Source organism: Archocentrus centrarchus, chromosome 3 (assembly GCF_007364275.1).
Source record: "Archocentrus centrarchus isolate MPI-CPG fArcCen1 chromosome 3, fArcCen1, whole genome shotgun sequence".
Taxonomy (NCBI): Eukaryota; Metazoa; Chordata; class Actinopteri; order Cichliformes; family Cichlidae; genus Archocentrus; species Archocentrus centrarchus.
In genome coordinates, this window is record NC_044348.1 from 6,519,634 (window position 1) to 6,534,307 (window position 14,674).

General features: G+C 39.0%; 1 protein-coding gene across 8 annotated transcripts; it reads left to right on the forward strand.

Moving 5' to 3' along the window:
• The first annotated feature begins 960 nt into the window (after window positions 1-960).
• Window positions 961-13,737, forward strand: LOC115774473 (kinesin-like protein KIF23). Of its 8 annotated transcripts, none has more exons than XM_030721784.1 (24): window positions 961-1,040; window positions 1,672-1,738; window positions 2,065-2,193; window positions 2,470-2,575; window positions 2,726-2,862; window positions 2,968-3,080; window positions 3,228-3,398; window positions 3,687-3,722; window positions 4,148-4,260; window positions 5,614-5,735; window positions 5,933-6,047; window positions 6,174-6,253; window positions 6,359-6,478; window positions 6,618-6,777; window positions 6,919-7,080; window positions 7,351-7,517; window positions 7,639-7,812; window positions 8,300-8,494; window positions 8,738-9,055; window positions 10,011-10,244; window positions 10,477-10,565; window positions 12,810-12,870; window positions 12,953-12,993; window positions 13,107-13,737. In XM_030721784.1, the coding sequence occupies exons 1-24, from the start codon at window positions 1,027-1,029 to the stop codon at window positions 13,120-13,122; spliced, it is 2,940 nt and encodes a 979-aa protein (XP_030577644.1). In that variant the 5' UTR covers window positions 961-1,026; the 3' UTR covers window positions 13,123-13,737. The 8 variants fall into 8 exon arrangements, with proteins under 8 accessions (XP_030577644.1, XP_030577651.1, XP_030577676.1 ...); XM_030721791.1 differs by having other exon boundaries at window positions 5,945-6,047; XM_030721816.1 differs by lacking the exon at window positions 8,738-9,055.
• The last annotated feature ends 937 nt before the right edge of the window (window positions 13,738-14,674 follow it).

A 14,674-nucleotide genomic window follows, 5' to 3' on the forward strand; every position in this document is an offset into this window, starting at 1 on the left:
ATCAGAAAAGATGAGGAGAGGAAAATGTCAGTGTTCTCCACCTGTAAAACCATTCTTGTTTTGGGGGTTGTCTCATTGTTGCCCCTGTAGTGCACCTGTTGTTAATTTCATTAACACCAAAACAGCTGAAATTGATTAACAACACCCTCTGCTGCTAAAGTGACTTGAAACTATACTCGTTTTAAAAAGTGTTCCTTTAATTTCTTTGAGCAGTATATTTCATTTGCGGTAGTTTCCATCATATTTTGGTGGCGAATGACACGTTAACCTGCATATGACCGATGATAGCCTTTGTTTTCTTCACTCTAAAGGCCAGATTTTAGAAAAGTGTATGCCCTCTACTGTTGACTTTTGGATACTAGCGTCATTAAACATGTGGGACTTTGCCTCAGAACCAGGTATAGAAATGCTGTGCAGTGCCACATAAAGTGGAACCTTGACAATGCTTGTAACAGAAAGAAGATATTTAACAATATATAGATACAAAAAAAAAAGGTATATTGGTGTATAAAGTCCACCTGAATACAGGAAATTAAGTGCCTGCCGCTTTGACCCCTGCTAAGCATAATTAAACGATTGTAAAAGATAAACTGTCGAATTAAGTGCGATTTAATGCAATTCTCTGTATTATTTCCCAAAATAATGCACCGCTGCAATTTAAATATTGTAGCCCAAGTCCCCATCCACGTCTCAGGTGTAACTTAGTAGCATTTGTCAAGTACTCTTTCCAAAGTTTAGAACTAGAATAGAAGTGAAATGTCGCTGCATTACTTTTAAAAACAGAACTGAAAACAAAAATAAGTTAAATCTATCAAAACAGAACTCACCAGATTTTCGGTCACGTCTGTTAGCTGATCCAGGACCAGTAAAGACATGGGGCTAGGGGGCGTGCGGGAGGCGGAGGCGGGACTTCCGCTACAGAGCAGACTGTCTGCATTGTGATTGGCTGCAACAGCAGCTTTTCGGAAGAACGTTTTACAAGAGGGAAATTTTCAAATCGAGAAGAGGCGCTCCGTTACACAAACAATGCTGAAACCGGGGTCAGTATTATTATCTTTTACATTTCGAAAACTAAACAGGTAGCACATTAGTAGTAAGTGATGTATTATGTAAATGGCACTGGTTATTTTATGGTTGTTCTCTGAAAAATAAGCTCTTTGATTATCGTTGCGTAATTAAAACCGTCTGGAAACGGACCGACTGGAGTACAAGCGCAGATTCAGTTCCTCACTTCTGACAGTGTTTCGTGAGCTTTTTAAAATAATAATGTAAAGTGTAATGCGAGTGGTTAGCTTGAAGTAGGAACTGTAATGATGAGTTTAAAAAAATGCTGACTATCGTTAGCGAGTGACATCGGAGCTAACTTAGCTAGCTAGTTAGCGTAAATCATAAGACACACGTTAGACTGACTCACAATTTCGGAAATGCTACTTCTCAATTAATCCCTCCGTCTACCGTATACCTGTGTGACTGTAAGGTTGCCCCTTTCAGCACGTATGTCTTTTCCTGGCAATGTACAAAGCCATAAAGAGTATTTTCCTATATAATACCTTAAGCCAGCTCTTTGTCACAGACGGAATAACTGAACTGTTTAAATTATATTTGTTCAAGTAGATTTAATGTCGCTGAATAGTGTATTTGTTGTTGATTGTGTTGCACTGACACTCACAGCAAAGGGAAGACTCCTCGGAGACCTGGACCAAAGAAGGCATCCAACATAGAAAGAGATCCTGTAGGAGTAAGTGAACTTCATTTTCTTATGAAACATGAAACTGAAATAATCTCACACTAAAATAGCAGGAAGAGCACTCAGTATAAATAAAGGAGATTCCACTGTTTTCTTATTCACATTTTTCTAGTCTAGTACTCAAATGTAAAAGGCAATACTTTGCAGAGAGCTTTGGGTAAAAAGTGACTCATCTGAACTTCACTTTTAAATTTGTAAATGTTATTAAATATCATCTAAAGGATTGTTAGTAGCTGTATCGTGTTCAGCTATGGTGAATTTGTTTTAAGCTCAAAGACAGACTTCGAAACATATTCTAAGAAAAATATTTACTGTAGGTGTACTGCCGTATACGTCCCCTTGGGTCAGAGGATGAAGAATGTTGCGTTGAGATGATCAGCAGCACCACCATTCAGCTGCATGCTCCCGATGGCCTTAAAGCTAACCGAAATGGGGAATACAAGGAGGTAAGTGTGTTGCAGTCTTTTGATACTTGGCAAGTTATCGGAACACATAAAGCAAACTGACCACCCATACTTGATTATTTCTTTCCTTTTTGTGACCTCAGTTTGTCTGTGCTAAAGTGTGCTAAAAATCACAAAACAATCCTGAACCCATCAAATACCTGAAAGTGGAAATGTTAGACTTTCTTGAACAGTACTTTAATACACTGTAATAGTTGCAAATATTGTCTATATTCTGCTAAATGCCATTTGTGTATGTTACGTTTGTTTACCCTTAAGACACAGTACTCCTTTAAGAAAGTATTTGGCATTAACACCACTCAGTTGGAGCTTTTTGAGGATATTGCCAAGCCATTGGTGGAGGATCTCATTCACTGTAAAAATGGTAAGTGACTTGAAATGTGTAATGCGCACTGTGAAGACCTCCCATAAGTTCTATTAGTTCACCATACTAAGCAGGTTTTCTCTCACCAACATGAGTCCTTGTCCTCTGTGTGTATGGGAGTTACTGTACTGTGATATCCTGTGTTCACAGGTCTGCTGTTTACTTATGGCGTTACTGGAAGTGGTAAAACCTTCACTATGACCGGCTCTCCTGGTGAAGGTGGACTCCTCCCCCGCTCTCTAGACATGATCTTCAACAGCATTGGCCCCTTTCAGGCTAAAAGATTTGTAAGGCTCATTGAATGGTTTTGTGTTTTTTGTGTTTGTTTTTCGCACAGTTGACACAAAGCGCCATGAGACATTTATTGAAAAATGTTTTAAAATCCTCATCAGGTGTTCAAACCAGATGATAAAAATGCCATGGAGATCCAGAGTCAGGTTGACGCTCTCCTCGATAGGCAGAAGCGAGACAGTCAGCAGACTGTGCCCAAAACGCCATCTTCCAGGTAGCTAAGAAGTCCTTTTAGTCCACTCTTCACTTTATATATTTATGGTGTTCACAAGCACTGTTGACATTTGAGATTAAAGTTTATATTTGAATGCTGTTCATCATGTTGGGTTACGTTTGCATTATTTATTTATTTATTTTTTAGGCAGAAGCCTGACCCAGAATTTGCAGATATGATCAGTTCCGAGGAAGCCTGTAAATCTGAGAATGTCGATGAAGACTGTTGTTACAGCGTGTTTGTTTCCTACATCGAGATCTACAACAACTATATCTACGATCTCCTTGAAGATGCTCCGTATGACCCGATCAGATCAAAGTAAGAGATTAAAAATCAGCGTGTGCTTTTTGAAAAACAGTGACGTGTTGAAGGGTTCTCTGTACAGAGCTACCCAACAGCACCCACACGTTTGAGGCAAAGTAATGAATGCTGCAGATATTCTGGTATTAGTTGTGTGTTACAGAAATTGTTACTATCTCTAGTGTGCATGAAGATGGCTGCTTTGTTGGAGCTGAGATTTAAAAAAAAAAAAAAAAAGACCAAATTTTTTGCTCTTTGGGTTTTTTTACCAACAAGTTATAATTTTAAAAACCCTGTTTTTGTTAGGTGGCTCGGTGGAAGCACGCCTGTGCGGAACAATGAGTATGTGGCCAGTAAAATAGCATTACACAGGGCAATTTTTTCATAGTCATAACTTGGCTGTAGCTGATAAGTTGTTTTAGATGATCAGTGCATCTCCCCCCCCTTTAATCCAGCAGTCTGCCTGTAGCATAGGTGTAGCTTACTAGCTGTGTGTCTTTTTGCTCACTGTTGTCTTTAATTGGCTGTCTGTCCGTACTGTTGATGTAGAGAAACAGTGTCCCTGAACCATCTCGCTGCTTGTGTGCAAACGCTGTGTGCATGTGTCTGTACCCCTGAATGAATGTGTATGTCTTCCTGGATTGCATATTTTTATTAATAAGGACACTAATTGGTCATTTGGCTGTTGCTGCTTTGCTTGCTATAGCAACATGTAATTGTGTTACCTCATTGGTGTAAGTTGATTAAACATTTTTAATTTGTTTTAGACCGCCTCAATCTAAGATTCTGCGGGAGGATCAGAATCATAACATGTATGTGGCTGGCTGCACAGAGGTGGAGGTAAAATCGACAGAAGAGGCTTTTGAAGTCTTTTGGAAGGGTGAGTAGAAGTCAGAACTCGCCTGTGTTTGAAAAAGGTAAACAGTTTTTTGTTTTTGTTTTTCCTTGTGATTGAAACAACCAAAATATTTTATCTTTATAATATAACTCCAGTTCCAAAAAAAGTTTGGATGCTGTGTAAATAACGGTGTAATGATTTGCAAATCTCATAAACCCATATTTTAAACACAATGCAACATTGAAAACATATCAAATGTTTAAACTGAGGCATTTTTGTAGTTCATTAAAAATCTCAGGCCATTTTGACTTTGATGGCAGCAACACATCTCGAAAAAGGTGAGACAAAAGGCTGGAAAGGTAAGTGGTACTAAAAAGAAACATCTGGAGGAAAATTTTGCAACTAATTAGGTTAATTGGCAACAGGTCAGTAACATGATTGGGTGTAAAAAGAGCATTTTGGTGAGGCAGAATTTCTCAGGAGTAATGAAAAGAAAAGCCGAGGTTCACCAATCTGAAAAAACTATCATCTTTTTACAGTCTATAAATTGTGGAACAATTTCAGCATAATTTTCCTCAGTGCAAAGTTATAAAGAGAGTGCATAATATCAAAATGATTCAAAGAATCTGGAGAAAGCTGAAAATCAGTATTTGATGCCCGTGATCTTCGGGCCCTCATGAGGGCACTGCGTTAAAAACAGGCACAATTCTGTCATGGAAATCAATGCATGGACTCAGGAACACTTCCAGAAATCACTGTCTGTGAACACGGTTCCGAAGCCTGCATCTCTGATGGTATGGGGGAACATCAGTGCCTATGGAATTCACAACAACAGGATGACTTCATTTTAGAAGAGTCTGGGTGCGGGCCTGCCTCCAATCCAGACAACATTCCTGTCCCTAAAGTCCAGCAGCTGCTCTCCTCAGTTCCCTCATGTTTACTGACTGTTGTTAAAAGAAGAGATGTTAGAGGTAAACATGGCTCTATCCCAACTTTTGAAGCGTGTTGCTGCCATCAAATTCTTTTTCTTTTTTCTTTTTAAAAAGCTTTATTTTCTTGACTTAAACTTTTTTAATGTTCTACCGTGAAACAAATATAGATTTATGAGATTTGCATTGCATTGTGTTCTGTTTTTATTTACATTTTACACAGTATCCCAGCTTTTTTTTTTTTTTTGGAATTGAGGTTAAAAAGAACTTCCATAATGCATGTAAATGGGCACCAATGACTTTGTTTTTACAGTGCTCCTGTCATGCTGATATTCAGCAGGGCAATTTTTCATTGGTCACAGCATAAATCAGATTAGCATGAATAAATGGAAAGTGCAGTAAATTTGTTAACCTAATAAAAAATAAGTTGAGCTCTGATTGTGTTAATGATCTGCTCTACATCCAGGACAAAAGAAAAGGAGGATAGCCAACACTCAGCTCAACCGTGAATCCAGCCGCTCCCACAGTGTATTCACAATAAAACTGGCCCAGGCACCACTAGATGCTGATGGGGACCACATACTACAGGTGACATGCAGCTCCTTTTGAAACATGTAAACATAAGTCAGTGTTCTGTTTGCAGAGATTTGTATTTTTAGTGATACTTTTTTATTCAAAGAAAGCCAGAGTTGTTTTTTTGTTTTGTTTTGTTTTTTTTTTTTTTTTTTTTTAACTTGGTCAAAATAAAATGAGTCCAGTTTGATGCTTAGTGATTCTGACACAAGGTCACTGAACAGGACAAAAACCAGGTGAACGTGAGCCAGCTGTGCCTGGTTGACCTGGCCGGCAGTGAGCGCACCAACAGAACCAGAGCAGAGGGAAGCCGTCTTCGTGAAGCAGGTCAGTTTGTTCTGCTTTTTTCCTTCAGCTTCTCTGATTTTAACCACATGCTGAAAGTTACTTTCATTTATGTAGTAACTACATTTGTTCAGAGACCAAACGTCGCTAGTAATGTCTTGTTTGCAGGAAATATTAACCAGTCCTTGATGACGCTGCGCACGTGTATGGAAGTCCTGCGTGAAAATCAGATGTGTGGAACTAATAAGGTTGATATTTTTTTTAATTTTCCTGTGTGATCTCTGATTTTTACCATTTTGATTTTTCAGCCATTGCAGTTTCACAGAACTTTTTTTTTTTTTTTTCTTCCTCAGATGGTACCATACAGAGACTCTAAAGTTACCCATCTTTTTAAAAACTACTTTGATGGGGAGGGGAAAGTCAGGATGATTGTTTGTGTCAACCCAAAGGCTGACGATTATGAAGAAACTGTGGTAAGACATTTTCTTTTCGTGTAGCAACATGTCAGAGCTCGTCACAATGAACAAAAACATTAACATTGATTTTGCAGCCTTGTTGGCTGCTTAATGAAAACAGTCCATTTCTAAGAGTCCTCTGTATTGTGTGTTGCAGCTGGTGATGCGCTTTGCAGAGATGACCCAAGAGGTAGAAGTGGCACGGCCGGTTGACCGTCCAATCTGCGGCCTTGCTCCAGGACGCAGGCACAGAAACCAGGCCTTCAGAGATGAGCTGTCACGTCGCCTGGAAGAACGAGGAGGTCCCAGTAATGCTGGTAAATCACCCTCGAGCTTCTATTGCTAGCTCATTGCGGTGTTATCATTTTGTTTTCATACATGTCAATTCAGAATAAATTTGAGCTATTTATTGTATGTTACTAATTTTAAACAAACGTTACTATATCTTCTTCACATAGATGACGCAGTTCTGATGACTCAGCTCATAGAAAGCCTTCCAGCTTTACCTACCTGTGAGCTGGTGGACCCAAATGATGACCAAACACTCCCTCGTCTGATTGAGGTCCTGGAAAGGAGGCATCGGGTCCGCCAGATGATGACAGAACAGTTCAATAAAACTGGTAAAAGCCATTTTTTCTCTTGCAAACATATTGTGAGCCTTTGGCATTGCACGATTAGGTAGTGAGAGAAGTTTTATTCCATACAGCAGTGATGCATCGGCCTCATTTTTTCCAGTATTGGATTTTTTTTTTAGGTTTTTCACATTATTGATTATATTTTTGTTTTCACAAACAAGTAACATTGACTTAAAAATAAAATACTTATAAATAAAATGCTTAAAAATAAAAGCAAATCTGCAGCTGCTGCTATCAGTGTGTTTCTCCCTACAGCTAATACAGTGAAGTCCATGCTTCAGCAGTTTGACAGTCAGCTCTGTTCAAGGGACGCCTTCCTCCACGATCAACAAAGCAAACTGAGTGAAAAGGACAAAGTCATTCTCAACCAGAAGACAGAGATCGAGCGATTAGAGAAAAAGTCCAAAACTCTGGAATATAAGGTGTCATCTTCTTTCTGCAACTGCCGTGAACCACATATTCAAACAAACATGTGGAAATGTGCGTTCAGTTCATCTTCCTTTTTAAATAATAGCTTACATTTTTACTGTTGCTCGTCTTCAGATCGATATCCTGCAGAAGACGACAGACATGTACGAGCAGGACAAACGCTCACTTCAGCAGGAGCTGGAGACCCGGGAGCAGAGGCTGCAGAAAGAGCTGTCCGAGAGGAAGCGCCTGGAGCAGCGCATGCAAGGCGTGATGACAGACACCAAACTCAAGTGGGAGAAGGAGTGTGTAAGTGGGATTATTCACTGTCACTCTATTTTCTGGAAGCACTGGCCCAAAAATCATATTCAATTATTCTTTAAGAAACAAGCTTACATGTTTTTGAGCCATTAGAATATTATGTATTCTTGCTTATTTTCCCCCAATCACATGTTCATATTGACAGTTGAAGGTCTAATTTAGTTTGTATGTTCAGATCTGATGGGCTTACCATTGAATAACTTGTTGAGAAGAAATGAAGCTACATTATCTACCAAAATCTGAACAGTGCCTTATAATTATAACAAACCCCACTTGGTAAATTATTTCACACCTTTCCTAAAAGGCTGTTTATTTATATATATATATATATATATATATATATATATATATATATATATATATATATATATATATATATATATATATATATATATATATATATATATATATATATATATATATATATATATATAAAATAAGACTGTTCTTTAAATCTTTTGTCTTTGCTAATTAGGAGAGACGGGTGAACGCAAAGCAGCTGGAAATGCAGAACAAGCTGTGGGTAAAGGATGAAAAACTGAAGCAGCTAAAGGCCATAGTGACGGAGAGCAGCGGCCCCGCTGAGCGTCCAGAGAAGCCTGAGAGACCCTCCAGGGAGAGGGATCGAAACATCGCCCAGAAGAGGTCTGCGTCACCATCACCGCTTCCTGTGAGTTTTTTTATTTCCTAATACTGCATGATCCACCAATATGCGCGTCATCATTCTGTCAACCTGAGTTAATTTGCATGTTACTGATTACTGTGATAATCGTGAGCAGGAACCCTGAATGTTTTGTGCTTACTGGTCACATCACTTTCTTTTCTACTGTGTGTTACCCCGCTGTGAATCTGTGTTAATCTGGAGCACCTAACATCCACAGTACCAGTTTCCTTTTCCTTCATCACTTTTCAGGACTTCAGCCAAACTCCTTCCCACCAAATTAAAGCCAGTGTTAGGGCAGTTCAGGATCTTTACCCCATCTCCACACCCTCCTCATCTTCTGACTATCCTTCAGTAGCCTCCTGCATCTCTAAGTGGGAGCAGAGGCTCCCTGTAGAATCAGGCAGTCAGTATAGGCTTCCTGGGACTCCCCAATACAGGAGCCGGACTCCCGCCCCATGCCACAGCACCAGCAGTGTGGGTCGCAGGAGAGGCCAGCGCGGGGCCCCAAACACTGAGGCCCCTGCCACCACTCTTGTCTATGGACTAGACCTAGAAGCAGGCACAAGGGTTAGTGTGTTTGAGAACCTAGATGTGTATCTCTGAGAGCCTGTAGTTTAAGCCTCACCTTTGTGTAGAACTGCATCTGTAATTGCCAGTAGCTGTCTGCTTGTTTAGAAATGCACCAAGTTGCAGCATCAGTACAGGCTGGTCTTTCTCCTGTCCTCATTCTAAGGCACACTCATCTCTCATGCTTGGAAGTTTTCTTGACTTGCATCTTAAGCCTCATGAGTAATTCCACTATGTTTGTAGTTCTTTCTGTCGCTGGTTGCTAACTGCTCTCTAGAAATGCTTTATTTCTTGTACTTCAGTAACACTGTGTAAAACGACATAAACACGGTATTTAAAATAAACACAACCACCTTTATGTTGAAAAATGTATTAACAGCTCCAGTGTTGCTAATTTTCAGATTAATGCTGAAATTTCTTCAATAAAACCACTTTAATTCAATTTTATTTACACAGCGCCAAATCACAAGAGTTGTCTCAAGGCGCTTTAAATTGTATGTTAAAGACGCTACAACAAGCAGGTGATAAGTGGGTAGGGACAAAGGTGGTAAAACTCAAACGTCAGTGGACTCTTTGCATAAAAGCTGCAACATTAAGGTTTATGATTGGCTTTTGTAATGGGTCCATGCTTCTTTTGTTCTGCTTTGCATGCTGATTCACATTCATTTCTTCATTCTCTTTTATTATGCACTAGTTAATTATATGTATTGCTGGAAGACCAGAAAACTCTTGGTTTTTGGATGTCATTGGGGAGGACTCCACCTTTTATTTCTGGACATTTCTAAACAAAGACTGAAATGCACTACATTCTTATGACCTCCAGCAATACATTTATTTTCCTAACAAGCTAGCAATTTCTAGCGTTCCACCTTCCCTCTACTCACCCTGACAAAATTTAATTGGTGTCACATGTGAATAACTTCCTGGTTTGTCTTTCTCACACTGGGATCACCAGAAGGCTCTTCCAGCTCATCCAAAACACAGGCGCTCACACTCTGCCGGTGGGGAGAAATGGGTAGACCACAAACCACCCTCTAATTTGGAGCTAGACACTGTCATGCAGCCAATCATACCCAATGCAATCAAGGTGTCCACCCCGAGCGAGAAGGCTCTGTCTAAATGCCACAAATATGTGCTTAGACATCAAGAGCTTGCCTCCGACGGGGAGATCGAAACCAAACTGATCAAGGTAAAATAAAAAGATTTGGCAAATCTTTGGTGTTGGATAAATTCATGCAAGATGTAAAATGATTTAACTTGATTACAGTCAGTTTGATTTCAACCTGTGATCCTGATTTAATGGGAAACTTCTTCCTGTTTCCATACTGATTTATTGTTTATGATCAGATTGTCTTCAAGTGTTCTCCTTTGGTCATCTGTGGAAGTTTTTTTTTTTTTTTTTTTTTTTTAAACCCCTTCAGGGCAATGTGTTTAAGACCAGAAGTGGAGGACAAGCTGTGCAATTTACTGACATTGAGACTCTCAAACAAGAGTGCCCAACAGCACCGAGGTAAAGTATTTACAAAGTACCACTGGTACAAAAAATATGAATTTATTTATAACACAGAAACGTGTAACAGTTATTAATGCAAGTAAAATCCAAGTAATTTATGAATTACTGAGTTTTACAACACATTCATGTGCTCTATGCTTGGAACCCCTGCACTAAGCAGCCGTGCAGTTCACTCATATAGAGAGAAGTGTTTTTGCAGGTAGGATCAAAACTAGGACGAGCTGTACAAAGATAACTGATACCTCTTTCAGTGAGCCATGTTTACCAAGACTGCAGAGCAGAGAGTTTTTAATGGACACAATTTGAATATGAGTCAAATGTTTGTGATACCAAACATTTAGACTGACGTTAAGTCAACACAAATGTTAAAGGTGGACTTTCAACTAGGCCTCTTTTCTTAAATTCAATAAATGTCACGAAATTGAGATTAGAAAAGGTTGAATCGTCCACCAAGGCAGCTTACTCTCTGGGCGGTATTTACTTTTAAGGGACAATTGTTGTATTTTGTATATATTCATTTTATTTTCTTTGTTTTGTTTTTTTTAATGTACTTTAAGTTTGTAGTGCAGTGAAATCAGATAAGGACAGCATGACAGATGTTTACTTGGATTACACAAAGATTATGTAGGAGTAGGAAATAGATAATATGTACTGATCTGTAAATAACTGCATATAAATAACTTGAGCGTATTATATAATATTATATGGCATTATATTTTGAACTAGGCAGCTCATGCTTTGTCTTGACAATACATTCTTTAAGGATATAACACATTCCCCATATACTAGTATCATTTCCTACATGCTGTCAATACAAACAAAGGCAGCAGAATTTTAAGCAAAGTTTTAAAGATAAGAAATATCAATGAAAGTTTGACCTTATTTGACCTTGAAGAAAAGGTCAGAGGTCAAAGTAACGTGCTATTTAGAATCCCCATATAACATTCCCTATATGCCTGTATCCTGTCAATGCAAACAATGGCAGTAAGTAACAGTTTTAAATAGCATTATAATCACTTTGACCTTTAGATCAATCTGTTGACCTTGAAGGAGAGGTCAGAGGTCAGGTAAATGTGACATATTTTAAATCTTTATATCATACTTTCTATATGTTGACAATACAAATCACACTTATAAGAATCATAGTTCCTAAGTTAGTTTTGTTCCAAGGTTATGTTGAAGACCTTGGTGGATGGGCGGCAAATTTTAATGGACTGTTAACGCGACCCCCACGCTACACCCCTACAGAGTTTTATCAGAATTAATTTAAAACTTTTCAAGCTGTTGTGTTTACAGACTGACATGCACACAAACACTACTGAAAACAGAATAATACATTTTACTTTAGGCGCCTTTCAAAACACTCAAGGTCACCTTACACAGAAGAGTTGAGGAGGAAAAAAAAAGAATAAGAATAAACCAAAACAAAATACCCGAGTAAATGAAACAAGTTTACAGTATGTAAAATGACTAAGGAGAGAGGATTGACAGGTAGAAGACAAGTGATTAAGCCAGTTTAGAGGTGGGTTTTCAAACAGGATTTGAAAGTGATGAGTGAGTCAACGTTAGGGAGGGTTAGGGTGGGATACGGTGGGAGGGAATTCCAGAGATGAGGAGCCGAAATGAAGGCTGTGGACCCCATGGTAGTCAAATGGGGGGAGGGGACAGTTAGATGAAGAGAAGAAGAAGGCCTGAGCATGCGAATGGGTGTGGTGACGTGCAGAAGTTCAGAGAGTTAGTGCGGAGCAAGGTTATGGATTTGCCTTCAAAGTGAAGAGCAGAATCTTGAAATCAATACAATATTTAACTGGAAGCCAGTGGAGCTGCTGAAGGACAGGTGTGATGTGACTAATGAAGGCGTTCAGGTGATGATGTGAGCAGCACAGCTCTGCTGTGGTGAAGAATGACACCCAGACTCTTGACCCGAAAGGAGGGAGAAACTGAGAAGTTGTCAATAGGGAGGAAGAATCTGTTAGATTTAGACACGGTGGATTTGGTGCCAATGAGAGGAACCTCCGTTTTATCACTGTTCAATTTGAGAACGCTGCAGGAGAATCGGGACTTGATTTAGTGGAGGCAAACACAGATGGCAGTGGGTGGGAGAGTGGTGGTAGGTTTGTTAGACAGAGCTGGGTGTCATCAGCAAACCAATTTACGGAAATTTATGAATTATATGAAGTAGATTAATAGATGATGGTGGTGTTCTGTTCGGAGAACTGATTAAAAACTGTTTTGTTTCAGTCGCAAACGACGATCAGGATCTGCAGAAGGACCAGCTGAAGTGGAGGACATAGAAAACAGGGTAAGCTCTCAAAGACTGTAAAGACAAGAACTCTTTCTAATCAAAGTTCTCTCAACACTTCTTATACTTTTCCCTCCCTCAGGCTCCAGTGGCCAGCACAAATTCAGCCCATGGGTATCAAAAGTAAGCAGAGAGCATATGTATGCTTTATAGATGAATATTAATTGTGGTGTTTACACTGAACTCTATTCATGCTATGGATTTTTTTTTTTTTTCGTCTTTCTTTTTTCTTCCAGACGCAGAAGGCCTTAAACTGCCCTAAATATTTTTGTCTTTGTATGACATGCAAGAGGTCGGCTGGCTGTCAGGAAGGTGAAGGGAAACTATGCATCTGTTTAATACGAAGAGTTTTTTTTTAATTATTATTATGTCATTTCCTACTAGAAATTATTCTGGTGTATTATACTTTATCATAGCTGGAATAATGTAGAATATTTCACTTGTAATTGCTGGATTAGTGTAACTTTTTGATTACTGGAAATGTTGCTTCTTAAAAACATGGACACACTAAAAAGCACTATATAACAATTCAATGTTTTATACTTTTGAATGCCATGTACTATTCAAAGATTAGCATATGTGTGTGCTATACGCCTGTTTGTTCTCTCTTTTTTTTTTTTTTTCCCGTATGTCATTGTTTTTCTTTTCAAAGGTCATTGATTGATTGATCGTCACATCAAGCATATTGCTGATTATAAAAACACAGTTTTAGATTATATTGTGTAGAATTGCAACTGTAAATATTACACCATTATGTAGGTTTTGAAATCAGTCTCTGGCTACATGTAAATAGGTGTTATGAAGCGTTTTCCTGAGATCTGTAGCACACGACTCTTTTTGGTGGCATTAAATTTATTCAAATACGAACACCAAGTCTCATCGTGACTTGTTCCCCGACAAAGAGAAAATAGCTTAAAGTGAATTTATTATATTTAACCTTATTTTCTGTTTGTGTTTGCATGTCTGTGTCGCAGTTACGGTTGTCGATCTTTATGTTAAACATGTCTAGTTTCAAATTGAGGTCAGCATATTACATACATTTTACAGTTTATGTACTATAGTTTCTAACAGGTTCAACAAGGTGCTGGAAGCCTTCAGATATTTTGGTCTATATTGATATGATAGCATCATACAGTTGCTGCAGATTTGTCAGCTGCACATCCATGATGAGAATTGCCTGTTCTTGAGATCTGGTGACCGTGAACAGAGAACTGTTATGTTCAAGAAACCAGTTTGGGATGATGTGAGCTTTGTGACATGGTGCATTATCCTGCTGGAAGCAGCCATCAAAACATGGGTACACTGTGGTCATAAAGAGAGAGACAACAATACTCAGTTGGTACTAAGGGGCCCAAAGTGTGCAAAGAAAAATCCCACCACCACCACCACCAGCCTGAACTGTTGATACAAGAGAGGATGAATCCATGTTGTTTACATCAAATGCTGATCCTGTCATCCAAATGTAGCAGCAGAAATTGAGACTCATCAGATTTTGGTGAGCCTGTGCAAGTTGCAGCCTCAGTTGCCAGTTCTTAGCTGAGAGGAGTGGCACCCGGTGTGGCCTGTCTGCTTCAAGGTTGATGTGCATGCAGACATGCTCTAAACCCTAGAGATGGCTTTGTGGAGAAAATCCCAGTAGATCAGTTTCTGAAGTAATCAGACCAGCCAACAACCACATCAGTCATTTAAATCACTTTTTATTCCAGTGCTCGATTTGAACTTAAGCAGGTTATCTTGACCATGTCAACATGCCTAAATTTACTGAGTTGCTGCCATGTGATTGACTGATTAGATATGTGCATTT